At 50.7% G+C, this 10,999-nt stretch overlaps 1 protein-coding gene across 2 annotated transcripts; it reads right to left on the reverse strand.

Annotated features, from left to right (window-relative positions):
• Nucleotides 1-2,704: 2,704 nt before the first annotated feature.
• Nucleotides 2,705-8,753, reverse strand: LOC125081433 (spermatogenesis-associated protein 31E1-like). Of its 2 annotated transcripts, XM_047696077.1 has the most exons (5): nt 8,456-8,751; nt 7,694-7,751; nt 7,092-7,152; nt 6,562-6,839; nt 2,705-6,327 (listed from the first exon to the last, which is right to left on the reverse strand). In XM_047696077.1, exons 1-5 carry the CDS (start codon nt 8,651-8,653, stop codon nt 2,888-2,890), a joined length of 4,035 nt encoding a protein of 1,344 aa, XP_047552033.1. In that variant the 5' UTR covers nt 8,654-8,751; the 3' UTR covers nt 2,705-2,887. The 2 variants fall into 2 exon arrangements, with proteins under 2 accessions (XP_047552033.1, XP_047552032.1); XM_047696076.1 differs by having other exon boundaries at nt 2,705-6,839; nt 8,456-8,753.
• Nucleotides 8,754-10,999: the final 2,246 nt, after the last annotated feature.

Raw genomic sequence — 10,999 nt, forward strand, 5'->3', positions numbered from 1 at the left:
ATTCTGTAAAATATGAAACTTTCTGAATGCTCCAGAAGTTTAAGCTACCATAGCTGAGTATTAGCTCGTGATTTTTTTCATATTCTGGACGTATACGTGATATCATCTAAGGATACTATCATATTTTAAAAGGAACAAAGAGAAAAAGATATATTTTGTTAGCAGTAAATATAAACAAACCGAAGGCAATAACAGAAATATTGCTGAACTGTCTCATTTCTAAAACAGCTTCATGTGTTTGACACTGTGAGTTCTTTGATTTAAAAATAAAGCAAGCCTCGGAAACCTACCACAAGCTGCTCTGGGCCAAAGAGCGTGCTGTCTGTACAGCTGAGTCAGTGGCCTCTGTGCTGGTTCACTCCATCCCACATTCCAATGGCTGTAGGCCTCCCTACAGCATTTCCAACGTGAAGAAGTCACTTTGGGTGGAGGGACTTGTCCCTAACAAAATAAAGAATGTGACCCCTGAGGCCATTTCACTAAACCGTAGCTAAAACTGGACAAATAAGAGTTCTTCCCTCATTAGATGATGGCAAAGTTTTGTTTTCAGTTTCTGATTCTTTAAACTGTGCATGGGAGCTCAAGCTAATGAAAATCTGTGAAGGAAAGGATTTTCCAGGTTTACGTGGGGAATCTAAGTCTTTTTCATAAGCAATTAAAAAATACACAGGCCTTTTCTCTGTAGAGCACAGCTGCACTGCCAATTTGCTAAGTGGCTTCAGATCCATGCGGGGCCTGTCACTGGGTGGCTACTTGGGCTCCTAAGGATGGAGGTGAGGCCTCTGTTCAAGGTAGGTCTTTGGTGTCTGTAGGGCACTGGAAGGCCTCTGTATAGGCTCTGCAGAGCTGTGTGTGGGTATTCAGATCGGTTTCTGAGGTGTGTCTGAGAGAAGTCTGTGTGGATCTCTGTCACAGGTCTCTGTGAAGTCTCTTGGTGTTGTCCACTGTGAGAGTTTCTGCATAAGATATGTGTGGGAAGGTTTGAAGATCATCTCTGGACATGGTGTTCATGAGGGCTCTTGATATTGGCCCCTGTCAGAGGTCTCTGTGTAGGATCTGTGTGGGCTTTGTGTGGGTCTCTGTGGGAGGTCTTGGTGTGGGTCTCTGTCGGAGGTCTCTGCACAATGTCTCTTGGCATGGGGCTTTCCCTTTCTGGCCCTCTTATACCATCTGGCAGGAGAAGGGCAAGGTGACTTGCTCCTTCCTGTTTCTGGCTGTTCCACCAGCCTCCTATCCATGGCACTTCTACCAACAGGAACGTGGGGGCACATCCAACTCAACTCCCAGAACTGATGCCACTGGGAGGACCTAGCAGCAGCCAGGTTCAGGACTCTGTTCTGGGCCACCCTCTCCTGAGCTTCCAAGGGCCTGGGGCACTGTCTGTCCTTGTACTACCTCCCCTGGGTCCTGACTACACTGTCACTGCTGGCCCACCCTGGGGACTTAGAGGGAGGACCTGGCTCCAGGGAGAAGCTATGGCAGAGCAGGACTGCACCCACTTTGTCCCCCACCCCAGATACATTCCCACATGGGGTATCCTGACAGCATGAGGGCAGGGCCATGCCTGCTGCCGTCTGGATGGGGGCTCCCTCCTGGAGTGGAACTCTCTACCATGTGAGTGATGTGTGAGGGGCCCTGGAGGACAATGTTGGGCTGGGAGCAGGGCACGCAGGGAGGGGGGCCATTCTGGACACGTCCCTTCCAGCCGGGGGTGGGACAAGCCCCATCTTGTCCTCCTGCCCTTCTGGGCTCTGGGGTAACCATGACCAGGAGCCAGGCCAGTCCCTTGGCCTCTGAGTCCCCACCAGTCCCCTGGGAGCCATCCTTGGGCCACACATGTACGTAAAGGTCACAGACCACAAGTCCGTCCTGGGGCCCGCAGTCCTACATGCTTATCAAATTGTGCAGAAGTTAACTTCTCTGCCTCAAGGCTTTGCTGCCTCTGGGAACCTGGCCCTCCATGTGGGAGCTCAGGTGGCTTCTGTAAAACCCCCACCCACCCCCTCCACCACCCCACCCCTGGACTTAGCAGCTGGAGTGGGGTGGAAATCCTGTGGGAACAGTCCCAGGGCCTCTAACTTCTCCCCTCTGGGCCCGTAGGTGGCAGTGGGACACCAAGGGCCTTCAGTTGTCACACCAGGCATGGGGTACCATGTCACTTGGCCTCCTTCCTGACCTCCCACCCTAAGCGCAGGGTCCCCCTGCCCATAGCCACACCCCCTCCATCCCCCAGAAGGGGAAGGGGGTGCTGATGAGCAGGCCCCTTCAGTGCCCTGGGGCTGGGCAGGCTGGTGCCTTCGGGTCTCTGTGGCACGCCACACAACCTCAGCACCGGGAGCAAGCTCGTCCCTTGCTGCTCTGAGTGTAAGAGGGGCTGCATGGAGCTAAGATGGGATTTTCTTGGAAGAGAAGGCTCCTGGGGTGGCCGTCCTCTATTCCCCACAGGAGACAGGGGTGGGGGCAGGATTCCTCACCTCTGCCCTCAGGGCCAGCCTTGTGTCTCCCAACTGCAGGCCCCACTCTGACTAGGACTCCGTCTTCCTGGAGGCTGAGCAGGATTTCTGCCTCAGCAGACCCTCCCTTACAGCCACACAAGCTCCAGGTGGAGGGAAAGCAGGAGAGGATGGGCAGAGCGAGGTCCCACTCTGGGTCTTGTTCACCTTGTCGTGGAAATGGTGTGTGAGGAAGGGGGCAGGGGTGGACCCCAAGGTCACTGGCCCTCCAAGGTCCCATTCCTTCTGGAAGCTAAAGCAGGCCCTCGCGGAGAGAAAACCATGATCCCCCCCCCCCCAAGCAGAGCACACACAAAGTCCAGCACCACTCATGAGAAAAAAGAACCAAACATATATTTTTGGGAAACAATAAAAATTGTGGCACGGGGAAGTCATTAGCACACAGAGGATGTGCTAATGTGAGAAAAAATGGTCTTTCTTTGCATATACTCAATTTTTTCTTGAAGGAAATCTTTCTGACCAGGAAAGATGTGTGAAGCGTTCTCTGACTGATGGGTTGAGACATATTTTTGAAGACTGCATATAGGAGAACGGTAAACTCGACCTGAGACACCTGCCACCATCGGCTGGTGCTGGCTGGGTCTACCTGGGGGCCCCAGGTCCCTGTGGAGGCTTCCCCATTCTCCATTCTTGTCTCTGGTCAGCTGGCTCTTGCTAGGGCAGCTATGACCCTTGGGGGTACCTTGCTGATTGGAGGATATCCCTCCCATCACTCTCTTCTGGTCTGTGGAGGTGAAAGCCCTGTGGGGGCAAGAATGCCTATGTACTGGGGCCTGCAATTCCTTATGCTGATGTATCTCTGAGGCCTGAATTCCTTGGTGGAGTCCCAATTTTTCCACCAGGATTTGTCCCACAGCTGTCATGATCGTCTGTGTTTCGGCAGCCCTGTTGTCCATAACCGATCTGCTTCGGACTGGCACCCAGCTCTGGGCAGGAGACGATGCAGGCTTGCCTTTTTGAAGGGGGCCTTCCAGTCCTTTGCTTTTTTTATTGGGATTAAGGCACTGCAGAAAATTCTTCATCCTTTGTCTAAAGTGGCTTTCCGGAAAAACATGTCCCTTTTCTGGTGGCATGAGCTGGAGGTATTTGCTCCCAAGGCTCTCTCCTGATCCTCTGACCTGGGGAGGGTGGCCTATCTCACTAGCTTGGGAAGCCCTGATTTCCAATGGTTCTGCACACCTGTCTTCATTCTCTTCTGGTTTGGGTCTCTTCTGGTCCTTTCCCTCATCAGTGGTCTCACTGTTGCTCTGGCTGTCATTTGGTTCCTCAACCTTTGGTCCACAGGGCTCTTGCTGCCCCTCACTGCTCGATCCACTTGAGCTAAGGTTATGTGACACTGGGGAAGCTGGCGTCTCTCCACTGGCACATTCCATTTGGGAACAGGAGGGTGACTCTTGAGTGGTCAAGCTGTCTTCAGCAAGGACAGCATTAGTGTGAGAGTCTGGCAGGAGCACATTAGTGCCACTGTCTTCAACAAGCACACAAGTGGCAAAGTCTGGAAGGAGGAGGTCAATGGGAGAATCTTGAGGAAGCATACCAGTGGTATGGCCTTCAGGCTGGTTCTCTGACTCTATCTTCTCTTGGAGCTCAACCTTACTAAACTTTGTTTTAAGGCTTACCTCCTCTGGATCTTGAGCAACCAACACTGTAGATGGTGAGGGGCTTTTCCTAGCACCTGGATATCCTGATCTCCTCAGATCCACATAAATGGCTGGTTTGTTGGCTAGCCCACTGGGACTTAAGACAACTTTCCAAGCAGGGGCCTTCTTGGCCTCCATCACCTCTGTGGCCCCTTCAGACCTTGGAGTTTGGGACCTGAGCTTCATCTTCAGTGTTGCTACCATGTCTGGTGAGGCCTGACCCCCATTCTCCTCTTTTAGCTCATTACTGGCCATTGCTAAACTTGGACTTGGTTCCAGGTTGTCTTTCTTGGCCCCCATAACAGTCTTGCTGTGCAGGGTTCTATTTGGGAGACTGAGAATGGAGGCCTGAGAAGGTGATCTGCCCTCCTGTCTTGATAAAGACGTCTCTGAGGACTGATGGCCATCACCAGGTGAAGTCCCTCCCAGGGCCTGCTGGATTTGCTCACATATGGGTGAGGGAACAGGCAGGGGACTCCCTGAAGTGGGATCAGACTTTTCAGTTATACTCTTCTCTCCTGGATGGGGCTGAGGTAGTTTCCCCAAGAACTTGTAAAATTTGGCTTTTGAGGGTGCCCCAGGTACAAAGGTGGCTGAGCACGGAAAGGGGGACTGGGGAAAAGGCAAGTGCTCAACTTCATGTAGTTGATCTATGGGCTCAACAGTTTGGAGAGGTAGGTCCCACTTACGCCTCACTCGAAAACTTACCATGTGTGTTTCCAGCTTCTGCTGAGTGTTAGGACAAAGGAAGGACAGCTCATGGGAGGTGTTTACACAGGGCTTCCGATCCTTCAAGGGTGCTAGATTTCTGATAGCCATGTGGGGTTGGGACTTGGGAAAAGCATGGCTGGCCACAAACCAGGATCGACGCACAGTCACAGGGATCAGACCTTTACTGATCTGTCCCAATTTCCTGTGCAAATGAACCTTTAAAGTTTTTTCTAGATGTTTCTTATCTGGTCCCCTGGCTAAGTATTTTCCTGGATCACCCTCCAAGGCCCCTATCAAGGGTCTTCCAAACTCCTTCTCAGAGTTGGTTCCCAGAACCTTCACTGGGAACCTAGCTGAGATCCTGGAGAGACCTGTTGGCGTCCTCTTCAGACACTGCCATAGACCCTTACCAAAGTTCCTCTCTAGTTGGAATCTTGCTTGATACTTCCTGTGGTATCTGGACCTGGTCCTCCATGTAGCTTTGCTGCTTTTGCCTTTAAACACAAAGGGCCTTGAGAGCCCCTGCTCTCTCTGTGCCTGACTCACCCCCAGGGATTCATCCTGAGGCCACCTCAGTTCCAGAGATAGCTGAACCTTGTGGGGCAAGCTGCTTTGCTGTTTATCCCTGCTGAGCTTCCTCTGAAGCTGTGGCTTCTGGATATTAAAGATGGCAAAGTCCCCTTGAAAGGTGGAACCTAATCTGTGGGACTGGAAGGCCTGGTGGTCCTCCAGAAGCTTGGGAGGAACTTGGCTAAAGAATTTTGGAGATCTTTTCTCCATAGTGGGTAAAGTCTTCCCCCTTCCTTGTTGCTTTGGCAACAAGGGCCACTCCAGATGTCGCATTTTAGTTGGGATGAAAGATCGTGTCTTACTCTGGGATGTAGCACAAGATACCCCACTGGTCCTCCTCTGGGATGGGAGAGAAGGTGGTCTTATTGGGACAGAGGGTGCAAGGGTGACCTGGGGCTGGGGCAAGGTTAGCATTGAGGGTTGGGGTTGGATCCCACGGTGGAGCAATGGTGGGGCATGGGAAAACTGTGAAGATATTTGATCCTGGTTTAGAACTGACAAACAATTAGAGGTCCCATTGAATAAAACAGAGGGAGACTGTAGTGGAGAAGAGTGAGTAGAGAACAAGGCAGTGGCCACCAGGGACTCACTGTGCAGAGAGGGGAGACCCCAGAAGAGCTGGTTGCGTTTCCATTGCAAGTGGTCTTCCAAGGCCTTGGGAGATGAGAATGGCTGAGGTTGGGCCAGTGGCTCTGCTTTGTTTTTCATGTTCCAGAAGGATGGCGAGGTGGTGGTGTTCTGCTCAGCACCCAGCAGCTTCCACAGAGTCCCCCAGAAGCTCACGTGGTCATCTGGACACCACTGTTTGAAAACTGACCCAACCTTTTCTTTCTCCTTCCAACTCTTCAGTTCTACCCTTTTGCTGATTAGTAGTTCAAGGAGCTTCTGGACATCTGGATTGACAAATGAAGGGTTATGAGTCTCTATCTGCCTGTTAGTAAGGCCACCCCAGAACGAGGCATCTGGTGGGTGGCAGGACATGTGTTCTGGCTGGCACTTGTGCTGTAATGTGCCAGGCAAGAACAAGGACTTAGTACTTTCCCACCACCAGGAAAAAGATAAAATGGGGTAGCTGGCATGGCCAAAGCCTGAGATGGCTGGAATGAGAGAGGCCCAGTAGGAATTACCTGGAAGAAAAAAGTTCTTTCTCACTGTGTCTGGTAGGATTTTTTTTAAGTTAGTTCGCTCTTCTTGAGGTCTCACTGGCAGGGTGGAGGCCAGAGGCCAAGGGGGCCCTGTCAGCGGAGCACGAGCAGGTGATGAGGCCACGGCAGGAGCAGCGTCTTCCACAGGCTCCCTGCATGGCTGATGGGCTCCAGCTGGCGCCCCTCGGCACACCTGCCCAGGGGCTGCTTGCTGTAATGACTGGTGAAAGCCCCCCTGGTCAGAGGGCCTTTCCAGGTGGCTGTGGGAGACAGGTGGTGTGAGCTGTCCCTGCAGCAGCCCGGGGCCGGGAGGGGACCCCACGGCCCTCCATGCCCCACACCCACATCACAATGCTCCTGCTGTTCCTCAGCCTGGGGCTTTGGTCACAATCTGTCCCACGGCTCCTCCCAGCCCCCCCCCAAATAGCCCTAGGGGCTGTTCCCTGCAACCCCAGGGTCACACCATAGACTTGGGGAGGCCCACCCAGGGGAGTAGGGGGCAGATTCTTTACCTTTGCAGAAGGGAGACTAAACTGTGGACCTCTTCCAGCTCGTGCAGGCAATTTCTGTAAGCTGGAAACAGGAGACTGGGTCACGGGGAAGGCGGGGGCCCAGGGGTCTTACAGGAGACTGGGTACAATGTCCCTTTAGGGGAGACCTTTGGAGGATTGGACTTGGAATCCCCAAACAGCACTGTCCAAGGCCATGTGCCCACACGGTGATTACAGGGTTCATTTTGGGGATCGCTTTGTCTTTTCCAAAGTGTTTTCTCACTCATGACCTTGCTGGGGGAGGAAGGACTGCATGGCCTCACAGAGGAATCTGAGCTGAGTTGAACAGCTTGTCCACAGTGGGAGCAGGAGGTCCTGCCCCCAGTCCAGGCCCTGGGGCCCCTGCTGGGCAACACCTCTTCCCAGCCCCTCAGGGCTTTGTTCTGCTGCAATATCTGGGAAGACTCTGGGTTGTGCTCTCCCTCCCAGGAGCCCCCAACCCGCCACCCAGGGCTCTGTTTCCTGGGGCTCAGGCCCTGGTGTCCTGGAGACAGTGGGGCTGGGCCTCAGAGCAGGGGGCACAGTGTAACTGGGGCATGCAGGGGTGAGTGGCGGATGCTCACCTTTCAGAATCTGGCTTTTCTGGCTTTTGTTGCTCCTTCTCCGTGGCTCTGCTTGGTACTAAGATAAGAGAACATGGGGAGGTGCTCACTGCTCATGAGTAGTGTGACTTCTTACATTTAACTAAGGGGGGTGGACTGTGATTTTCTTTAGTTTTACTCATTTCCTTTTCAAAATGAATACAAATGTTTCCAGTTTTCCTTCTTTGAAGAATGTACAGAAGGATATTCTATGTGAGAAGTTTGCCACTGTTCTCTGCTCAAGAAACACACACAATACCAGACCTGGTGGCACAGCTGGACTTTTTCACATAGGACCCCACTTTCCAAGTCCAGAGCCCCACTCTAGCTGTTGCTTGGGACCTCCTGGGCTTAGTACTGCCCTCAATCAGCCCCGAAGGGGGAACATTTACCTGAAACACCTGTCCTGGAACAGCGGCTGGTGACCTGGTGCTCAGGGGCCTGACCTCCACTAGAGAGGCAGCTTTTAGCCTCTGGTTCTCGGCTACCAGTCACTGTGTTTGGGACGCTGTCCTGGACCCCTCCACCACACCTGGACTCCGGCCCGAGATCTTCGGGGAGAAATCCTCATGTCCCTCTAACCCCTGCCTGGTCTGGCTTGTCCTGGATGGATGGTGGTCTACTCTCTCCTGACAATTCTATTCGTTCCCATCTCAGGAGTCTCTCCAGTGACTCAGAAAAGTGGAAAGAATAGAAAAGAAGATAGAATCACTCCCTGCTGGGTCTGGGCCGAGGGTTCCTTACCTTCCTGCTCTTCCTGTGTCTCTTGCCTGGTGGTGAGGATGGATCAGGCTGAAAATAGGAAAGTAAGAAGATGAAGAGCCCCAGTCCACATACGAAGGCAAGGATGGAATTAACTGCCCAGATAGTGGGACTGGAGCTCAGCCAACCATCAATAAAGAATTCCTGAGGGAAGAGATAATTCCCCATCTCTTTCCTCATCAGACATTAGTGTCTGATCGCACTGCTGCCCTCAGGCAACTGAGCCCTGAGAGTTAGTGACCAATCGCACTGCTGCCCTCAGGCAACTGAGCCTGGGTGTGGAGGTGCAGACACAAGCCCCACGCCCACATCACAGAGCTATTGTCTGGTCACAAAGAGCTCCTGAGGGAGGGGGAGGGGACATAAGAGAAGCAGCCCCTCCCCCACCCTGCGGCTCCATCCCTCCACCCTCCCAGGCCTCCAAGTTCCTCCCCTCAGCAGACAGCAATCTATTCTCTGTATCTATGAATCTGAGTTTCTTTATTTTTTTTTTTTCAATTCTACGTACAAGTGAAACCATATGGTATTTGTCTTTCTCTTATTTTATTTAACATAGTATTCTCAAGGTTCTCCATGTTACCACAACCATCACCATTTCATTATTTTTTATGGCTGAATAGTATTGATGTGTGTGATATCTTTATCCATTCACCCCAGTATACATGATTCATTTAAGACTGATGTTTTCTTATTGACTTTCTGTGTGGATGACTTTTCCATTGATGTAAACTGTTGAAGTTCTATACCGTGGGGAACCACATGTTTAATGTTTTTGATGTCACGACCTTTTTTAAATATAAATCTTTTAACTAATTATTGTAGTTTTAGTTAAACATACTATTTTTGTCTTCACTCTAGCTTTATAAGTGATTTACCCATACCTCTGCTGTATATATATTGTATGTTGCGTTTGCCTTTAAGATTTTATTTTTATGTATTTTCTTGTTAATTGTGTCATTTCTTTTTAGTTTAAATAAGTCCCTTCAACATTTCTTATAAGGCCAGTTTAGTGGTAATAAAATCCTTTAGTTGTTTATTTAGATAATTCTTAGTCTCCCTATTAACTCCGAATGACAACCTTGCTGGGTAGAGAATTCTTGGTTGCATGTTTTTCTTTTTGCACCCTGGAAAGAAAGGCAGGTTGCAGTCAGCCAGCATTTTTTTTCTTGTTTTTAAAAACTTATTTTGTGAGGGTCTGTATGAGGGCCTGGTTAGCCAGAGGAACTTACTTGCAAACCCCGGATATAGGGGCGAGGCAGACCAGATGGAGACATCCAATCAGTGGGGCATGCATATATTTACTGTGGTGAATTTAAATTCACTTGGTCACCCGTATTGCCCACCAAGCATGACTGTGCAGTTTTCCCTGTGTGTTGCAATCTCATTGGCTGCCTGTGTGTGGGCTGGGCTCAACCACCTCTATAAAGGTTAGTCTGTGAGGCTGGATGGGAGGGGAGTAGTAGTAGTCGTTGGGGTAGTCATTGGGGTAGTCATTGGGGTAGTCGTTGGCCTTGTCGGGCTCATTGTCCAGGGAGTGGTGTCATCCGGGAACTGGCCTTGTCTGGGAAGCGGCGTTGTCGGGGTCATCATCGTCACCTCTTTGTAAGACATGGCCCCTACCGGTCAGTTTGGTTTTCGATGCTTGGTGTGAAATAAAGCTTTGCTTGACTTTCACTTTGCATCAGTCTCATTCCTTTGATCACGGACCCTAACAATTTTTTGGAAGAGGGATGAAAGAGAGAGAAACTGAAGCAGACTGAGCAGGGAACCCAAGGTGGAGCTTGATCCCACAACCCTGAGATCATGACCTGAGCAGAATCCAAAAGTTGGACACTTAACCAATTGTGCTACTGAGGTGCCTCCCTCAGCACCCTGAATATGTCACGCTTCTCTCTTCTGGCCTGTGAAACGTGTGCTGAATAATCTGCTGGTAGCCTACTGGGTACAATTCCCTGAACATAATAAATGGCTGTTCTGCTGCTGCTTTTTATCGTTATTATTTTTTCTTTTTTTATTTTCAGCATAACAGTATTCATTGTTTTTGCACCACACCCAGTGCTCCATGCAATCCGTGCCCTCTCTAATACCCACCACCTGGTTCCCCCAACCTCCCACCCCCCCCACCTCTTCAAACCCTTCAGATTGTTTTTCAGAGTCCATAGTCTCTCATTGTTCACCTCCCCTTCCAATTTCCCCCAACTGCCTTCTCCTAACTCCTCATATCCTCCATTCTATTTGTTATGCTCCACAAATAAGTGAAACCATATGATAATTGACTCTCTCTGCTTGACTTATTTCATTCAGCATAAGCTCTTCCAGTCCCGTCCATGTTGATACAAAAGTTGGGTATTCATCCTTTCTGATGGAGGCATAATACTCCATAGTGTATATGGACCACATCTTCCTTATCCATTCGTCCATTGAAGGGCATCTTGGTTCTTTCCACAGTTTGGCAACCATGGCCATTGCTGCTATAAACATTGGGGTACAGATGGCCCTTCTTTTCACTCCATCTGTATCTTTGGG

Source organism: Lutra lutra, chromosome 11 (genome assembly GCF_902655055.1).
Source record: "Lutra lutra chromosome 11, mLutLut1.2, whole genome shotgun sequence".
In the NCBI taxonomy this organism is placed as follows: Eukaryota; Metazoa; Chordata; class Mammalia; order Carnivora; family Mustelidae; genus Lutra; species Lutra lutra.